Consider the following 20,287-nt stretch of genomic DNA (forward strand, 5'->3'; position numbering starts at 1 on the left):
GGGGTGTGATGCTAGAGGCCCCGAGGTTGGTGAGGAGGCTGCTGCCATCAGACAGGGGACCTGTTAGAGGCCATAGATGCTTGCTTAGACCTGGGTCCACCAGCTCTGATCCCAGGGTAAGCTGTTTAGCAGGGTCACACTGAATGTTCTAGATCCTGGAAACCCACTGCTCATAATATCCACTCTTAGCTGTAGGATGGAACCTGCATGGTCCTGCCAGGCAGAGACATTTTGTGTGCTGGGACCAGTGCACCTCGTTGGTCCCTTTCACCCTGGTCACCCTGGGGTGTAGGTTCTTCCCATCTTCCCACCACAGAGCACAAGTTCTCCTAGGGTATGAATGACTCTTAGGACCCCACATGGACTTGAGCCAGAGGGACTCCTCCAAGGGGGCATCTCCTGCCCCATGTGCAGCCCCAGGTCTGTGCAGTGTGAAATTAACAAGGTGGATAAAAATTTCAGCACACAGAAAAGTGCTTTTGTTGTTTTCTATGAATCCACTTATTTCCAACTCTGAGTTCCTGTTCATAAAGTTCGGCAAAGCTTAGTCTTTCTTGGGCATTCTGCCCTTGAGGGAAAGTTAGGGAGCCCCACAAGAGAGGACAAGCAGAATGCTTTCCAACCCCCTTTCAAGACTCTGCTGTGTCATGTTTGCTAGTGTCTTATTGGCCAAAGAAAATCACATGGCCGAATCCAGATCCAGGGGTGGAGAAATAAATTCCACTTGCTGGTGGGAGCAGCTAATGATATTGACCATTTTTGAGTCTGCCACACCCTTTTTAATGACTACAGAAGAGAATTCATATGCATGATTTAGATGATTCCCTATTGTTGGATATGAAGGTCGTTTTTTATTTTTTTGAGTGTTTATTACAGGGCTATTAAGCACTGTCTTCATGCACAAACACTGTATGCTTTTTATATTGTTGTCTCTGATTAGGTTCCTAGAAGTGGCTTCCTTGGTCAAGTGATATCAACCATTTGTTCCTTTTTTCCGCTGGGAAAATTCATTTTTATTTTCTAAGTATCAGGCTCCTTAATATTAATAGACCTTTTCATGAGGTATGATTTTGGCATCAGAATCCCCAGCAAGTCACTTGTTTCTTCAGTATGTACATGGACCTATGTTCCTTGAAAGTGCTACCCACTTTGGTAAGTGAGCGTTTTATTCGAGCACAGCTCACTTGTCACATCTTCCTTCCCCAGTGACCTCCTGCCCCCCAATTACAGCAAAGCTCAACTGACCGAATGGCATTCTTCTCTAGACTCCCTGAATAAGCACCTTGGTGAGTCCGGTTTGTGGGGTCCCACCGGGGTCTCTTCAGATCTCAGTTCAGGTAGAAGCTGTTCTGTGGCAGCTTCTGTCTGTCGGCCAGTCACTTATGTGAGATTCTCTTGTAAACTCAGGAGTGGGTGGCAAGTCCCTCCTGGGGATGGAGGGGTGGGGCATGGAGGGAAGATAAGCTCTGAGAATGCTTATGGGACCCAAGACCTTTCCTGGCAGAGCCCCCTCCTCCCTCTCGCCACCTCCCGAGTCACTGCCCAGCCAGCAGCAATGCCAGCCCTGCACTCTGACCCCTGACCACAGCGTGGAGCCTGAGGGGTGGCTCCAAGGACACCCTGTGAGGATGGCTCAGGACCCAGATCCTGGGTATGTGGGGTATGCTGTCCCCACTCTCTGTCCTTGGGGAAGTCATGGCTCTCGTGGCGTCAGATTCCTCCTCTATAAAATAGGGATCTCAGGAGGAATGATAAAGGTACCTACCTTGTGGGGTTGATATAAGAATCATGGGCAATACTACAGTCCAGTCATAGCTCAGTGCCTGGCTTACTCAGTGCTCAAGAATAAATGGTAATGTTTAGCAATTCCCTGTAATCAGAGTCTTCAACTCCAGCCCATGGGCCACTGCCTGTTAATAAATAAGTTTCATTAGGACAGAGCTCTGCTCACTTGTTTCTGCCCTGTCTACAACAGCAGAAATGAGTGGTTGTAGCAGAGACTGTATGGTCCTCAGAGCTGGAAATATCTATTACCTCACCCCTTACAGAAAAGGTTTGCCAAGTCTTTCTCTAGAAGACATAAGAAATTTCCCTCTCATTTTTTTTTAGTTTTATTGAAGTATAGGTCATTTACAAGGTCGAGATAATTTCTGCTGCACAACAAAGTGACCCAGTCATACATACACACACATCCATCCTCTCTCAGAGTCTTTTCCCACATGGTTTCCACCTCCTTTGAGGCAACCCCGTGGAGGCCCATGGTGTCACTGTCACCCTGTGATAGAGATGGATTCAGGGGCACAGAAAGGTGAAGTATCCTGACCAAGGTCACACAGTTAAGGAAGTAACACAGCTGGACATGGGTCCTTTGGCTAGTGGTACCCACCACTGCTACCAGGGCTCTCAGGTTTATAATTCCAAAGGTATTAAAATTCTATTATAATACTGAGCATAAGAGCTCTGAGACTCTAAAGAACAGCAATGGCTGCTGTTCATTGGATGCCTCCTGTGGACAAGCTTGGTGCTGAGCCCTGGTAACCAGCAGAGGGGATCTCCCCTTGGGTGCTTCCAGTCTAGAGCAGAAGTCAAAGCAGGCAGGATGTTACACCAGGGAGGGGATGGGTCACCAGCTACTGAGTATGGATCTGGGGACATAGCCTGGCTAAGGGTTATGAAAGACCCTGCCAAGGAAATGATCATCCAGTTGACACCTGCAAGGCATGTATGAGTTAGGCTGGCCCCCCCCAGGGTCAGTGGCGCTTTCTAAGCAGAAAGACTAGCGTGTGGGGAGGCTGAGAGGCCAGACAGAGCCGGAGCCTTCAGGGGAAAGGGGGAGGTGCCGGGGAGGCTGGAAGATGGCAAAGGGCCGGACTCTGCTGGCCACATGGCCGTGGAAGTTTCTGAGAAGTCTGGGGGGTGGGGGGAGTTTGTGGCGCAGTGGAAATGAATCTGACTAGGAACCATGAGGTTGCGGGTTCGATCCCTGGCCTCGCTCTGTGGGTTAAGGATCTGGCATTGCTGTGAGCTGTGGTGTCGGTCAAAGATGCGGCTCAGATCCTGTGTTGCTGTGGCTGTGGCGTAGGCCGGTGGCTACAGCTCTGATTAGACCCCTAGCCTGGGAACCTCCACATGCCATGGGTGTGGCCTTAAAAAGACAAAAAAAAAAAAAAAAAGTTTAGAGGAGGGAGCCGATCAGAGGAGTACAGAAGCAGAAGCACAGAGACTCCAGGGGCATCCTCAGAGTGACTCTATACGAAGTGGGGGATGTGCCAGCCTAAGAAGTGGCCCAGGCAGTGGGAGACACCAGCCTCACAGCTTCTCTGCACCAGATCCACTGCACATCGCCCTCTGCTGTGTTCTAACTGCCATCTGCCTGCCCTGCCTCCTCCCAGCCCTTGTCAGGGAACAACCACCAGGCAATCTTTTGTTATCTTTCAGTTTCTAGAACTTCCAAGAACATTACACTTTCAGTTCCCTATCTTAGACACCAAAGGTCACGGCGAGGTGACTATAAAGCAGAAACAGTAGGGAGGAGGAAGAGGAGAAAATCAGTCAGCTTTCGAATGTTCCCTTAGTCTGTGTCCTTCTTTGGGAATTCACCGAAGGCATGATCTGTGCACTCTCCTTAATTTGCACCAGGTTAGTCTTTCATGCCTTGGTGCAACTCCCCACAAAGACTGTCACTAGCCTTGAAACCGAGTCAAGAATCAGTGTCAGAACAGAAAAAGATGCTCCTTGTTTAAGGACCTTATCCTGGGGTGCCGGGACCTTTGACAGGAGGGAGATACCAGCCCCTGATCTGAATTGTCCCTGCTCTTGAGGCACTTGGCTGGGGAGAAGCCGCTTTCTTTAGCGACAGGGAACCCCCTTTGCCTCACCTCCCCCTTCCTTCTGGAAGAGCCACTGACACATGTTTTTCCACCCATGGAGATGCCTACCACATGGACTGCATGATGCGGATCCACGTGCAGTATGAGAAGACCTGGCAGGAGTGCCTGGCCGAAGTGCAGAAGTGCAAGGTGGGCGAGGAGGGAGCAGAGGGCACGGGTCCTGGTGTCCCCCAGGCACCCCCTGCCCCTCTCCAGCCTGTATCCCCTGCTCTCCCTCCTCACCGGCCTCTGAGCTTCCTGAAGCTGTTCCCTCAGCCTGGACCCCCTCCTTCCCAGCTATGCCTACCCACCCCTCAGTAGCCCCAGCATGACCTCCTCCAGGAAGCCTTCCCTGCCTCACTTGGATCACCCTAGCCTCCCTGCTTGACCCTCTGTATCGCTCACAGCCCTTGACATTATTTATTCCGTGGAGATCATGTCATGGGAGTTATTTCTGATGGCTCCCTCTGTAAACAGTCTTGCCCCTGCCATCACGCCCATTTGACCCTCCATCCACCACCTCTGTTAGGGAGCAGGATAGTGAGTTCACTCACAGCCCCCTTTGAGTGCAGTGCCTGGTTTTCTGAGGTCCAAGGACATATGGTGCCAAAATCCCCCCTCCCTGCCTCCTTGTTAAAACTATTTAGATGAAAAACCCCAAAGAGATGATCTAACCTGGTGGCTATAGTGGCAGGAGTCCCCAGGCCATGGGGGCCCTGCCTGCAGCTCCCAAGAAGGTCCTGCTCCTCTACCTGTCACATGTGTGTAGGTGGAGCTTTGGCTCTGCCACCAAGAGTCTGAGGTGAGCAGAGTTCAAGGGGAGCAGAGTGCTTTCCAGAGTGATGCGCGGTGCGGGTGCTGTGGTCTCTGGGGGCCGTGCCGCCTTCTTGCACCCACTCTCATCAAATGCCACAAGGTCCTGCAGAGTCATGTCGCCAGCCCCATCTAGAGATGAGAAGACCAAGTTTGCAAAAGGCCCTGGGGCTTGGGGGTAGTTATATGCCTCTCAGTCAGCCCTTTAGGGGGTGTCAAGCCTTAGGGGTAAAGCCTGCAGGCGCACCTCCGGAGGGCCCCCCCCAAGACTATGCCCCCAGGTGCTCTCCTCCTCCTCACTCACCCCCTCCCCTGGAGCCCATGGCCCTTTGGCTCCCGCATGCAGTGGGAGCTGCAGGGGCTGCGTGCTGATGTCTTCATGTACCCACGTACCAGGCCTTGAGTCTGACGGAGGGCAGCTGGTCTTCCTCTTCCACTGGAAGTGTACAACTGGAGACAAATTTTAAATTGAGGGGAGGTTGTCTGATTCTATATTTTGTGTATAAACCAAGGCTTTATTAATATAAAGAGCTTGCTTTCCAAGTGGCATACTTCCAGCCCTGTCTGGCTTGCAGCAATGCTGAGGCCAGGTAGAATAGTGGTTTATGCCTGCAGGGTCTGCAGCTGGATAGTTCCGAGTTCAGATCCAGACCCAGCACTTGCCAAGGGTGTGGCCTCCAACAGGTTCCTGCACCTGTCTGAGCCTTAGTTCCCTTATCTGCCAAACTGGCTAATGAGGACACCTCTGGGGGATTCAGTGCACAGGGCCAGCGCACAGCACCAGGACAGAGTGGGTGGGTAAAGCTGGACCATCTCTGCTGCTCTAGGGGTTTCTCCTGAGGTTCTCAGGATGAGTGGGAGGTAGTCTCAGGAGAGCACCAGCCTGAGGTGAAGCCCCCACCAGCCCTAAGCCAGATTCTGCCTTGTTCTCCAGAAGCAGCTGCTAGATTGGAAAGCCTTCACTGAGGAGGAGGCAGAGAGCCTGGTGAGCCCGTCCTTCTTCCAGATGGTGGGAAGTCTCCAGAGGAAGGTGGAGGCGGAGCTGGAGGTCTTGGATGTGCGTAACTGGGGACCTCGAAGCTGGGGAGCAGGGTGGGGGTCACCCGGGTGGCTGGCTGTGAGGAAAGTGGGAGTCTGGGGGCTTACAACTTTCCTGTCACTGGTGAGTCCATCCCTCTTATCACAGCCAGCCCCCTGGAGCAATCACCTTGCACCCAAAGTTCCAGGCTCAGCAGCACACCCCCCCGCCCCCGCAAGACTCCCCAGCAACCTGCGGACACTCCAAGCAACTGTCTCTCCTGGGCAGTGAGTTCTCCCGGAGCCCTTGCCGAGTGTGGGCGCTGAAGGTCACAAGGAGCTTTAAGCCCATGTGCCATGATGTTTAGAGTCTGGAGCAGGAGTCAGCAGACATCTTCTGTAAAGGGCCAGACAGTAAATACTTTAGGCTCTGTGGGTTCTCAGGTTTCCGGCACAAATTCTCACTCTGCTGTTGCCATATGAAAGCAGCCCTAGGCAATGCAGAGACAAATCAATATGGCTGTGTTACAGTACAATTTTATTTACGGACCCTGAAATTTGAATTTCATATGATTTTCACATCATTAAATAGCTTCTTTTGGCTTTTTTTCTGCCATTTCAAAATGTAAAATCTGTGCTTAGCTCCCAAGATTAAACAAAAAGGCTAAGGGCCACATTTAGCCCACAGGCCATAGATTGCCAACCCCAGACCCCATAAGGCCATAAAACACACATATGAAAGAGGAAAGGGTGAGGGTTTAACAGTGGACTGTGGTGTTTGGCCTAGATGCTGCATCAGGGAATTCCAAAGAAGGAGAAATGCCTCAAGCTGAGATGGGTATGGCCCACCTGATGCCCAGGCTGGTGTCTAGGGTGGCACCTTCTTCCTTCTAGATCCCAAACTCCATGTTCTTCCTGTCAGTGACCTCAGTGGCCACGGGACAGGTGTGGACGTGGGTCAGGTCTAGACATGTGACTTCGGGTCCGCCAGTCTAAGGGCATGGCCTTGGACAGACCAGAAACTGTCTCAGAGGAGGGGGCCATGATCCAAGATGTGGCCCAGAAGATGACCTTGAGGGACGGTTCCCAAGCAGTGACTTCTAGTCCCTGCAGACACAAGGCCCCACTGGCCAGCGAGGGAGCCCACGAGTGAGGTCCTTCTCCTCACCCTGGGCCGGTCGGCACTTAAGGCTCCTTCTCTGGGTTCTATCACTGCAGAAATCCTTCGAGGCCTTGGCGAAGCAGACAGAGCAGCAGAGCTTGGACCTCTTCAGCTACTTCCAGGAGGCCGTGCAGCTGTGGGAGGCACATCAGAGTCTGCTGTTGATGCAGGAGCTGGAGCTCGAGAAGAGGATAGAGCAGCAGCGGCAGAAGCACAGCCAGGAGAACCAGGTGTGGCCCTAGCATCCAAGGAGCATCCAAGGAGCCCCCACACGGGATGAGTGAAGGGCCACACCCAGGTTGTCAGCTGCCCAGTGGCTCTGCTTGGTGGCCCGTGAACTCAGCCAACATTCATATGCAAAAGAAGAAAAAAAAAAAGAAAAGAAAAAGGACTTCCATCCATACCACACACTGTATTTTACATATTTTATTTTTATATAAAAATTACCCCCCAAAGTATCTTAGGCTCAAATGTAAAGCCTCAGGTTCTAAAACTTGAACCAATGGGAAACTGAGGCTTACCTCGGTCATGAGACTGCATGGGGGTAAGAGGATTCTGCCTCAGTCGGGTCCAGGCTGTGCCATGAGCCCCGGATCTGGATATGTCTCTGAGAGACAGACAGCCAGACCGGGGGTGGGGGGGGCATGCATCATCTACCTCTGGCAGTGACCTGCCCTGGTGGGGTGGGTGTGAGGGACATGTCCCTGAGGGGTCCCATCAAGCAGGGTCTCCAGGGATGGAAAGTAGACAGAGAAGAACATTCCAGGCAGGGAGAAGAGCCCAAAGGCCCAGAGCAGTGAGACTAGGCATGGTGGCACATTTGGTGCCCCTTTTGTAGAAAAGTCCTGGACCTCAGCCCCAGGGACAGGGTCTCTGCATGTCACATACACTCTACAAGCTCTGGTAACACACATCTGCTTCCTCCTGTTTGGGGTGTGGCTACCAGGCCCAGGAAGCTCACCTCGATAAGCTCTTGGACCAACTGAGGCAGCAAAGCTCTGAGGATACCCTGAAGTTTCACCTGGAAAAGGCCAAAGATTATCTGAAGAACATGAGATGCAGGTAGGTAAACCCGACTCCAAAAGACAGAAGGGGATGGCCTGGAATTCGTATTCAAAGTCAGCAGCTGCCTGCTTAGGAGCCCAGTGCAATGCTGCCTCTAATTTTGGAGAACATTGTGGTTCTTTGCAACTTGGCCCTCAGCCAACACAAAAGCTTTCGGGGAGAATTTTGATGGGAAAAAGTCATGGAGGGAGGTTTCAAGACCATGCAGTTTAAAGGTCAAGAGCATGGGCCTTCTTCCCCCTCCTTTCTTTCTTTTTGTTTTTTTTTTTGTTGTTGTTGTTTTTATATTGTTCTTTTTTAAAAAAAATTATTTTCCAATTTTTTATTGGAATATAGTTGATTTATAATATCATGTTAGTTTTAGGTATATAGCCCAGTAATTCAGCTTTATATAAAAATATATGCATGTGTGTGTATCTTCACATTCTCTTCTCTTATACCTTATTACAAAATAGTGAGTGTAGTTCCCTGTGTTCCTCCCCACCTTCTTAAATTTTATTTTATTTTATTTTTATTTTTGTCTTTTTGCCTTTTCTAGGACTGCTCCCTCGGCATTTGGAGGTTCCCAGGTTAGGGGGTGAATCAGAGCTGTAGCCACCGGCCTATGCCAGAGCCACAGCAACTCGGGATCCGAACCACGTCTGCGACCTCCACCACAGCTCATGGCAACGCTGGATCCTTAACCCACTGAGCAAGGCCAGGGACCGAACCCTCAACCTCATGGTTCCTAGTCAGATTCGTTAACCACTGCGCCACAACGGGAACTCCAACCTTCTTCAATTTTAAAACATATATGTTCTTTATTAAATTAAAAAAGTTAATCAATACAAACATGTAGGAAATTCTCCTCATTCCTACTCAACTCTTGCTTTTTATGGATATAAACATTTATATATATGTGGATATATATGCACATACAATGGTTTTAAAATAAAGATTTGGTCATACTATGCAAAGTGTTCTATAACTGCAGTTGTATTTCCATTTTTAATTTATTTTTTTTCCCCTCTGTACAGCATGGGGATCAAGTTGCTCTTACGTGTATACGTTTTTTTTCCCCACCCTTTGTTCTGTTGCAATATAAGTATCTAGACATAGTTCTCAGTGCTACTCAACAGGATCTCCTTGTAAATCCATTCCAAGTTGTATCCGATAACCCCGAGCTCCCGATCCCTCCCACTCCACTCCCCCCACCCCCCCAAGCAGCCGCAAGTCTGTTCTCCAAGTTGTATTTCCATTTTTAAATGACCATGTAGAATTCATTAATATGGATGCTTCCTAGTGAGTTAACCATCCTCCAGCTCATTCGCTTTTTAAGACTGGTGCCAGTTTCTCAATATTAAAAACAGTTCCCTGTGAACAGTCCTATATCTTTGTACAACTAATTCTGTGAGCACTGTTCACAGGAATGGAATGGCACTGCCAACTGATTGCGTTTTAGATTCTGAAGTTCATTTTAAGGCAAATAAGTAACCCCCTGAACCTCAGTCTTCTTACTTTGGAAACAGCTAACAGTCTGGGCCTGGGGGCTTTGGAGTATTTATTGGGACAATGAAGGTAAAGTTCAAGGACCGGGTTAGGACAGTGGGTGGGAAGTGGGAATCCATGAGGTCTGGGGCATGGCTCTTGGCTGGGGTCTGTCACACCCAGCTGACCTCCCGCCCCCACCCCGCTTAGGCAGTGGCCTCCCCTCCCTCCCTCCCAGGTATGAGAGTTTTCATGGCCTCCTGACAAAGGAAGTGATGGAGTACCCAGTGATCATCCTGAAGGAACTCAACTCCTACAGCTCCACCCTCAGCAGATACTTCTGTGTTCGTGAGGTTTTTGAACAGGTATGGAAAGGGACACAAAAAACCAGCCACTCACCAAGAAGCAAAAGGGGAAAGAGGACTTCTAGTTCTTATTTGCCTTACTTCTGAGTGCCTCTCTAACCCTTGGGGAGTTAGAGTCTCTGTCAGGACATCAAGAAGTACGAAGCTGAGAGCATCTCCTAAAGAGACCATCTATTTCTCAGATTAAAAGGGGTTGAAAGGCTTAGAATCTAGGCCTCAAGGCTTGAATGGAATTGTAATAAACAAGTTAATTTATATGATTCTTTGAGGTCCATTCAGCCAACCCACCCCTGCCGCATGACCCTCCTGATATACAGCTCTGACCTCCCCACTCTCCTGCTCAACAGGAGCTCTGCAGCCCCTCCCAAACCCAGCCCCAGTCCCTCCATGACCACAGAGGCCCTACATCTGGTTCCCACCCTGAAACTCCCCAGTTCAGCAAACTCCTCACTCTTCCTGCATCTGCCACTGCCCCCCTGCCCTTCTTCACCCTGCTCCTCTGCTGGGGTCCTTCTGTCTCCACACACCCCAAGCCCACCCGTATTCCCAGCCACTACCGAGATCCCACCCACACAGTCTGACCCTTATCTCCCCTTCCTCACTGGTTCAGTCACCTCTCCTCTCTCCAAATGTGCTTGTATGGCGGTTGCTGTCAAATGCAGTTCAGGGCTCCGACTGGAAGGTGGTTCCTGAGGGCAGGAGCACGTTCCTAACTCTCATCCAGCTTCAACTGTCCTGCCCATGATTCAGACACACCGAGTGCTCCCTGGCCAATGCATGAACACCCAGAGTGCCCTGGTCTGACTCTCCCAGAGTCTCCCGCATGTGCACCTGGAGTCCTGCGTGGCCAGAGCTGAAGATACTTGGGGTCGCTGCTGAACCTGGTGGGGATTTCCCATAGACAAGGGGTTCCCAGCTCCTCAGGGAATCCCTCTCCTTGGTGGGGATCCCTGTCCCAATTGCTTGTAAATGCTTCATGTGGCTCCTGGATTGAGGTGGAACTCAAGCTTCTGGAGGTCGAGCTTACCAGTGACCTTTGAGATCATCCTGGTTGTCTGGGTTAACATATAGGTGCTACTGTGGTCTCTGAGTCACAGAGAGGATGCTGAGCCCATAGGATTTAAGGGGCTTACCCAAGGTCACCCAGCTTATGAGGAGCTAGGATTCAATGTCACTGTTATCCATGACAACTTCACCCAGAGTCTGTGATACAGGCCATCTGCAGGGTTAACCAGAGGGCTCCCGGACCAGGTAGATCATGTTCATTCTACATATTTGCATCCAGGAGTGGGTGCAGCAGATTCCTGCCCCTTTGTTCACATCTCTCAATTTATACTTCTTGTTCTTTGCTCCAGATCCCAAAAATGTATCAGAATGAGATTTTATTCTCTGATTGCTATTGTGTGATGAAAGCTTGGCTAGCCTGCTTAGGATTAAGGAAAACTGGGAACACCCTGATTACCCCTGTGAAATAAGTGGTCAAGGCCTGCATCAGATGTTGAAGGGGGTGGGGGCAGGTCTTTTTCTTAGACAAAAAGAGATCCCCTTGGTAGTGGCAGTCTGGAGGAAGGCAGCCCTGCTCATTCAGTTTCCTGTGTTGTTTCTTTGTAGAACTTGGAGGGAGACGTTGTTTTCCAGTTGAGGGAACCAGGTAACACTTGCACAACTCACGTCTCAGTCTCCCTGACTTCACTCTTGTTTGTCTGGGGGCTGGGAGGCCCAGTCAGGCTACACTGGTAACCTGTCTCTTCCTGGGCTTTGGGCTTGATCATCAACAGAACCACATGAAAAGCAATTCCGGGAGAGAGTGAGAAAGCTGAGGGGAAAACGTGAGCCCAAAGTGGATGTAAGCAAAGGGGAGGAAAGCGTAAGTCGGGGGACCAGTTCCCTCAGGCCAGCAGAAGAGACAGAAGAAGAAGAAGATCAAGAAATCGAGTTCCCCACCAATCAGAAGGTGGCAGTGAGCCCGCAGAAGGAGTCTGTCCTGAGTGAAGAGATGGATGAGTCCAGAGAGGACTCTAGTCCAGGATTAGAAGAAATGTGGGTCGAAGCAGACAGCTTCTTAAAATCACCCCTGAGCCAGGAAACTGTGACAGTTCAAGAAGAGGAGAAGGAGGAGGACAAAGAGGAGAAAGAAGAGGAGGAAAAAGAAGAGACAAAGGAAAAAGTGGAGGAGGAGAGGGAGGAGGAGGAAGAAGAAGAGCAGAAAGAGGAGGAAGAGGAGGAGGAAGAGGAAGAGCGTGCAAGTTCATCTATAGATGAGGTAGGCCAGCAATGGATTCACTCTCAGTATGGAAAACGAGCTGTGTTCACTGTGTGTCCCTGATACAAGCTGAGTTTCCCAGTGGCACAGCTCCATTGGGGTGTGTGTAAAGAATAACAAATGGGAGTTCCCATCGTGGCGCAGTGGAAATGAATCTGACTAGGAACCATGAGGTTGCAGGTTTGATCCCTGGCCTTGCTCAGTGGGTTAAGGATCTGGTGTTGCCATGAGCTGTAGTGTAGGTCACAGACATGGCTTGGATCTGGTGTGGCTGTGGCTGTGGTTGTGGCTGGCAGCTACAGCTCTGATTGGACCCCTAGCCTGGGAACCTTCATATGCCATGGGTGTGGCTCTAATAAGACAAAAAGACAAAAAAAGGATAACAAAAAGAAAAAAAAGAATATCAAATGTATGCACACCTTTTGTCAAAGGGATCCAGTTCTTATCTCACAGCAATGCTTTTTAAACCCACCTTCCTTTCCTCACATCCTACTTGCAACCTACTCTAAAATCATCCCTGGACCTCCCTCATCCTCCCTGGTCCTCTCCCTTTCCAAGCTCCTCTTTATTGTGTAGATTCATAGCCTCTCCATTCCATCTCTCTTCCCATTCTCTGGTTGCATTAACAAAAATATCTGAATCCAAGTCAGCAGACAGCTCTCTTTGGAGTGCAGGGAGGTGACTCTCAGTAAATCTTGTCCTCCAAACACATTCCAATGCATGGAACAGTACGTTGAATTCCATAATCATGAAATTGCAAAAGACTTTTCCTACATTGCTGTGGAAGAATGAGCATATGAGACCACTTTTTGAACAGGGGCCCTGAACTCCAAAGCCCACAGGCATGTAATAGAAAAGAGGGCTGGCCACCAAGTGTAAAACAGTGACAAGTGGTGAGGACTATTGTCTTAGTCCAGTCAGGCCCCTGTGACAGAATTCCATGGACTGGGAGCTTATAAATAACAGAGATTTATTTCTCACAGTTCTGGAGCCTGGGAATTCAAAATCCAGACACTGACAGCTTCAGTGTCTGGTAAGGCATACTTCTTGGATCACAAACAATTGCCTTTTTTCTGTGTCCTTATGCAGCAGAAGAGGCAAGAACTCTCTGAGATCTCTATTATAAGGGCACTAACCCCATTCATGAGGGAAGGCCCTGCCCACATGACATAATAACCTCCCACAGGCCACCTCCAAATATCAGCCCACTGGGGATGTGAATTTCGAAGGGATATTGACACTCAGTCCATGGCAACTGTGCAGCCATTATTCAGTTCCATCTAACAGTGCCATGTAGGAATGCAGACTCAGAATTGCCAAATTTTCTGATTTTTAAGAGAAATTGGATATCCAAATTTCTAGGTAAAATCTCCCGATTTTAAAAGAACCATCTGGATCAACAACAACAACAAAAAAATTACAGGCAAGATTTGGCCCACAGGTTTACAACCTCTGATGTCAAGGAATTTGTGGTAGGGCTCACCAAATCCGTTTGATGTTATCAAGTCTAAAGTCTTGTCTTCGCTTAGGTCAAAGCCCAGGAAGAGAGTCTGGGGGAGGTCACCCAAGAGGACATGGAGTTCTTCACAACCTCCAGTGGGAACACTTACTTTGTCTTCCTCCCTCTGGAGCAAGAAGAGAGTATCACAAAGCCCCACTGCAGCTTTTCTACTGTTCTCCTCAATGACGCTTCTGGTGCCAAGGTCCTGGAACAAGTGATCATTCCGTCCAGACTAATTTTAGAAATTAAGAAACAGTGAGTAAAAAACCCTTTTATTCTCGTTCTCTTTGAGCGTTACTGACAGGGTGAAATATTATAACAATATTGGACTAGTTTCCACTAGAAAAGAAAACAGGTAGGCAATTGAGGGTAGAGATGAGAAACAATAAAAAGTAGCAAATGCCCAGGAACCTTTTGCAGTCACAGGTATTCTCTGTGAGAGTAAGCCTCCCTCCTGCCCCAGGAGGTCCTGCTGGTCTGGGCCTTGTACATGAGAGAGTGTTTTCCCTACAAGGTGTTTCTGGGTTCTAGATCCTAGCATGTCTTTTTTTTTTCCTTTTGTTAAAAAAAAATTATATGGATATAGATCACAGTTATATCAGTATGGTATTTTTCTCTGATTATGTGACGACACACTGAATGTAGAAAATTAGAGTTGAAAAAAATACGGTGAAGAATATAGAGTAATTTTACCATTTTTTAGTAATTCCTAAGTTTCTTTCTCAGCCTTCGTGGTTGAATTTGGAACAAACATGAATTTTTTTCTTTTTTTTTAAAGAAATTGTTTATTATAGTTGATTTACAATGTTCTGTCCATTTCTGCTAACTGTGAAAATTGGCATTTGGACTTTGGATAGCATTTGTGTTGCCCTCCTGATACTGCAGTATCATAGCTAGGACTAACCAGCTGGAGATCACCTGATGAGTCTACCTTCTATGTTTACGTACAGGCAGGAGGCCAGAGGCAGGGAGTAGAAGGAGTAAAGTCAGGCCTTTGGACGCTCTTCTCCTTCCTCTCAGCAGCATCTCACCTTGAAAATGTCTCCTGACTCGAACCTCCTCCTCCTCCTTCCTCTCTCACAGGCCATTGGCTGCCTCTCATAGAACATGGAATGAAGAAAAGCAAGGACCCATCACCAGAGCTAATATTTATTCAGAGGGTTTAATACTTTAAATAAGTATGAGAGGGGGACTGCAATTAGCCCATTTTACAGGTGAAGAAATTGAAGCTCAGGGTTAATAACTTGGACAAGATCTCTGAAATTGAAAGCAGTAAAATCCAGGATGTGAATCTAGACCCGGTAATTGCAGTCTTGAACCAAATATTATGCCATCTAATAAAAAAAAACAGTTCTATGTTCAGCTAACTGGGTGTGCATGTTGAAGCATAGCATACATACCGAAAAGTATGAAAATCATGAGTATAGAGCTCAGTGAATTATTCAAAGGGAATCCATCCAGTAATCAGTACTCACAAGAAAGAGAACACTACCAACCCTTCAGGAACCCATTGTCACCTACCAGTCCCGAGTCGCTGCCTTCCTTTACCCAAGGATCGCAAATATTCTAACTCCAAATTAGTTTTGCTTATTTTTGGACTTTATTTAAATAGATCATACATAATGCATTCTTTTTTTTTTTTTTTTTTTTTTTTTTGTCTTATTGCTATTTCTTTGGGCTGCTCCCGCGGCACATGGAGGTTCCCAGGCTAGGGGTCGAATTGGAGCTGTAGCCCCTGGCCTACGCCAGAGCCACAGCAACGCAGGATCCGAGCCGCGTCTGCAACCTACACCACAGCTCACGGCAACGCCGGATTGTTAACCCACTGAGCAAAGTCAGGGACCGAACCCACAACCTCATGGTTCCTAGTCGGATTCGTTAACCACTGCACCACAACGGGAACTCCATAATTCATTCTTTTATGTCAGGCTTCTTTCAGTGGTTTGCAAGATTCATATATATTCCTTTTTTTTTTATTTTTATTTTTTGTCTTTTTGCTATTTCTTTAGGCTGCTCCCGCGGCATATGGAGGTTTCCAGGCTAGGGGTTGAATCGGTGCTGCAGCCCCCGGCCTATACCAGAGCCACAGCAACGCGGGATCTGAGCCGTGTCTGCAACCTACACCACAGCTCACGGCAACGCCGGATCGTTAACCCACTGAGCAAGGCCAGGGACCAAACCCGCAACCTCATGGTTCCTAGTTGGATTCGTTAACCACTGCACCACGACAGGAACTCCCATATATATTCTTGGGTGTGGCTGTAACTCATTTTTATTTCTATATAATATTCTGTTGTAAAAGTAAAACCCATCTTATTTATCCATTTTACTACTGATGCACATTTTTGTTGTTTCCCATTTGGGGCTACACCAGTAATGTTACTCCGAACGTCTTTGTATGGCTGAATAATATTCCACTGTGTATATATACCACATCTTCTTTACCCACTCCCCTGTTGATGGACATTTAGGTTGTTTCCATGTCTTGGCTGTTGAAAATAGTGCTGCAATGAACATCTGAGTACATATGTCTTTGCGAGTCGTGGTTTTCTCTGGATAGATGCCCAGGAGTGGGATTGCTGGATCAAATGGTAGTTCTGTTTTTTGTTTTTGGAGGAATATCCATGGAGTTTTGCATAGTGATTGCACCAATTGCCATTCCCACCAACAGTGTAATAGGGTTCCCTTTTTTCTACACCCTCTCCAACATTTATTGTTTGTAGACTTTTTGACGCTGGCCATTCTGGCTGGTGTAAGGTGGTACCTCATAGTGGTTTTGATTTGCATTTCTCTAATAAATAGTGATGTTGAACATCTTTTCGTGTGTTTTTTGGCCATCTTTATGCCTTTTTTGGAGAATTGTCTGTTTAGATCTTCTGCCCACTTTTTGATGGGGTTGTTGGTTTTTTTGGTATTGAGCTACAGGAAGTGTTTATAAATTTTGGAGATTAATCCTTTGTCAGGTATAGTATCATGTCATCTGCAAACAGTGATGGTTTTACTCATTACTTACCAATTTGGATTTCTTTTATTTCTTTTTCTTCTCTGATTGATGTGGCTAGGACCTCCCAAACTATGTTGAGTAGTAGTCACGAGAATGGACATCCTTCTTGTCTTGATCCTGATCTCAGCGGGAATTCTTTCAGCTTTCCATTGTTGAGAATGATGTTAGCTGTGGGTTTGTCATATATGACCTTTATTATGTTGAAGTAGGTTCCCTCTATGCCCACTTTCTGGAGGATTATTTTTATTTTTCATTTTGTTGTTGTTGTTGTTGCTGTTTCTTGGGCCGCTCCCGCGGCATATGGAGGTTCCCAGGCTAGGGGTCCAATCGGAGCTGTAGCCACCGGCCTACGCCAGAGCCACAGCAACGTGGGATCCGAGCCGCGTCTGCAACCTAGCCACAGCTCACGGCAACGCCGGATCGTTAACCCACTGAGCAAGGGCAGGGACTGAACCTGCGACCTCATTGTTCCTAGTTGGATTCGTTAACCACTGCGCCACGACGGGAACTCCCTGGAGGATTATTTTTAAATATCAGAAAGGGGTGTTGGATTTTGTCAAATGGTTTTCTGCATCTATTGAGAGGATCACATGGTTTTTATTCTTCAATGAGGTGCATCACACTGATTGATTTGTGGATATTGAAGAACCCTTGCATCCCTGGGATAAATCCCACTTGATCATGTTGTACAATCCTTTTAATGTATTATTGGATGCAGTTTGCTAGTATTTTGTTGAAGATTTTTGCATGTATGTTCACCAGTGATATTGGTTTGTGATTTTCTTTTTGTGTGGCATCTTTGTCTGGTTTGGGTATCAAGGTGATGGTGGCCTCATAGAATGAGTTTGGGAGTGTTCCTTCCTCTGCAATTTTTTTGGAAAAGTTTCAGAAGGAGAGGTGTTATCTCTTCTCTAAATGTTTGATAGAATTCTCCTGTGAAGCCGTCTGGTCCTGGACTTTTGTTTAATCACAGTTTCAATTTCAGTTCTTGTGATTGGTCCATTCAGCCTTTCTATTTCATCTTGGTTTAGTCTTGGAAGATTGTACTTTTCTAAGAATTTGTCCATTTCTTCTAGGTTTTCTATTTTGTTGGCATTTAGTTGCTTGTGGTACTCTCTTATGATCCTTTGTATTTCTGTGATGTCTGTTGTAACTTCTAATTTTATTGATTTGAGTCCTCTCTCTTTTTTCCTTGATGAGACTGGCTAAGGGTTTATCAATTTTGGTGACCTTTTCAAAGACCAGCTTTTAGTTTCATTGATCTTTTCTATGGTTTTCTTCCTTTCTATTTCATTGATTTCTGCTCTGATCTTTATGATTTCTTTCCTTCTGTTAACTTTACGTCTTGTCTGTTCTTCTCTCTCTAGTTGCTTTAGGTTGCAGTTAGGTTGTTTATTTGAGCTTTTTCTTGTTTGCCGAGGTAGGCTTGTATTACTATAAACTTCCCTCTTAGAACTGCTTTTGCTGCATCCTCTAGGTTTTGGACTTTTGTGTCTTTGTTGTCACTTGCTTCTAGGTATTTTTCTAATTTCCTCTTAGATTTATTCAGTGATCAATTGGTTGTTTAGTAGCATGCTGTTTAGTTTCCACATGCTTGTGTTTTTTTGCAGCTTTTTTCTTGTTGATTTCCAGTTGTATAGCATTGCATTCAGAAAAGATGCTTGATATTTCAGTTTTCTTAAAGTTACCAAGGCTGATTTTGTGGCCCAGAATGTAATCAATCCTAGAGGATGTTCTGTATGCACTTGAGAAAAATGTGTATTGTGCTGCTTTTGGATGAAATGTTCTATAAATATCTATTAAGTCCATTTGGTCTGATGCATCATATAGGGAGTGTGTTTCCTTGTTGATTTTCTGTCTGGATGATCTGTCCACTGCTGTAAGTGGGATGTTAAAGTTTCCTGCTTTTATTGTGTTATTGTCAATTTCTCCTTTTAAGGTTGTTAGCAGTTGCCTTATATATTGAGGTGATCCTCTGTTGGGTCCATATATATTTACAACTGTTATATCTTCTTCTTGGATTGATCCTTTGATCATTATGTAATGTTCTTCTTTGTCTCCTGTAATATCTTTTATTTTAAGGCCTATTTTGTCTGATATCAGCAGAACCTCTGCAGGCCAGAAGGGAGTGGCATGATATACTTAAAGTTATGAAAGGAAATAACCTCCTACCAAGATTACTCTACCCAGCAAGGCTCACATTCAGAGTTGAAGGAGAAATCAAAAGTTTAAAGCCAAGCAAAGCTAAGAGAATTCAGCACCACTAAACCAGCTTTACAACAAAAACTAAAGGAACTTCTCTGGGTGGAAAAGAAAAGGCCACAATTAGAAACAAAAGTATTACAAATGACAAGGTTCACCAGTAAAGGCATATATATAGTAAAGGTAGGAAATCATCCACACACAAATATGCTATCAAAATCAGAAAGCATGAGAAGAGGAGGGTACAAATAAATGAAGGATGCTTTTTTTCCAGGAGGTCCTCCAAGAACTGCAGTCAGGTCTGACCCAGATTCCTATGGAATCTCTGCTTTGCCCTGGGACCCTGCACATGAAAGCCTGTGTGCGCTTTTTGAGAATAGGATCTCCATTTCCCCCAGTCCTGTGGAGCTCCTGTGCACAAGCCCCACTGGCCTTCAATGCCAAATGCTCTGGGGGACTCCTCTCAATGCCAGATCCCCAGGCATGGGGACCTGACGTGGGGCTCAGAACTCTCACTCCCTTAGGTGAGTCTCCGTGATACAGTTACTTTCTAGTCTGTGGGCTGCTCACCCAGTGAGTATGGGGTTGCTTATATCACATAATCACCCCTTCTACCATCTTGATGTGGCTTCCTCTTTGTCTTCTGGAGTAGGATTTTTTTTTTTGAAAGTTCCCAGTCTATGTGGTTGAAGGTTGTTCAGCAGTTGGTTGTAATTTTGTTCCTTTTATGAGAGAAGGTGAGCTCTAGTCCTTCTACTCTGCCATCTTAATGCTGTCTCTCTGAACTTAAAAGTATCTTTTGATGAACAGAAATCTTTAATTTTGGGGGTGGGGTGGGGAAGCACCTGTAGTATGTGGAAGTTCCCAGGCCAGGGACTGACCCTGCACCAGAGCAGCAACCCAAGCTGCTGTAGTGACAATGCCAGATCCTTAACCCACTGCTCCACAGGAGAACTCCTAGAAATCTTTATTTTTAATAAGGTCATGAATTTTTCCACTAGGGTTAGTGTACTTTGTCTTATCTAAGAAATATTTGCTTGTCCCAAGGTTATAAAAATATTCTCCCATAGGGTGTTCCCATCATGGTGCAGCAGAAATGAATCCAGCTAATGTCCATGAGAATGTGGTTCAATCCCTGACCTCTCTCAGTGGGTCAGCAATCTGGCATTGACGTGAGCTGTGGTGTAGGTCACAGACACGGCTCAGATCCTGCATTGCTGTGGCTGTGGCTGGCAGCTGTAGCTCTGATTCAACCCCTAGCCTGGGAACTTCCATATGCTGCAGGTATGGCCCTTAAAAAGCAAAACAAACAAACAAAAATTCTCCTATGTTACTATGTTATCTACTATAAATGTTATAGTTTTAAACTCTCACAGTTAGATGTATAATTCACCTGGAATTGATTTGTTTATGTGGGTGGTAGGAGTCAGATTCATTTCTTTCCCATATTGATAACCAGTTGACCCCACCATTTGAAAAGACTCTCCTCTCTCCACTCCATTTCTTGACCTCACTTCTGTTTCTCTATGCATCTATTCTTGCATCACCACCTCCTCCTG

At 46.9% G+C, this 20,287-nt stretch overlaps 1 protein-coding gene across 1 annotated transcript in view; it reads left to right on the forward strand.

The window, feature by feature from the left end:
• CCDC180 (coiled-coil domain containing 180) overlaps positions 1 to 20,287 on the forward strand; it is a 67,775-nt gene that overhangs the window by 15,395 nt on the left and 32,093 nt on the right. Inside the window, exons 14-22 of the mRNA XM_021085122.1 lie at positions 1,207 to 1,286; positions 3,931 to 4,019; positions 5,617 to 5,739; positions 6,918 to 7,091; positions 7,808 to 7,923; positions 9,632 to 9,758; positions 11,370 to 11,409; positions 11,537 to 12,021; positions 13,551 to 13,777. Of these exons, the coding sequence (XP_020940781.1) occupies positions 1,207 to 1,286; positions 3,931 to 4,019; positions 5,617 to 5,739; positions 6,918 to 7,091; positions 7,808 to 7,923; positions 9,632 to 9,758; positions 11,370 to 11,409; positions 11,537 to 12,021; positions 13,551 to 13,777 (1,461 nt within the window). The remainder of the gene's footprint in view (positions 1 to 1,206; positions 1,287 to 3,930; positions 4,020 to 5,616; positions 5,740 to 6,917; positions 7,092 to 7,807; positions 7,924 to 9,631; positions 9,759 to 11,369; positions 11,410 to 11,536; positions 12,022 to 13,550; positions 13,778 to 20,287) is intronic.

This window comes from Sus scrofa, chromosome 1, assembly GCF_000003025.6.
Source record: "Sus scrofa isolate TJ Tabasco breed Duroc chromosome 1, Sscrofa11.1, whole genome shotgun sequence".
Lineage (NCBI taxonomy): Eukaryota > Metazoa > Chordata > Mammalia > Artiodactyla > Suidae > Sus > Sus scrofa.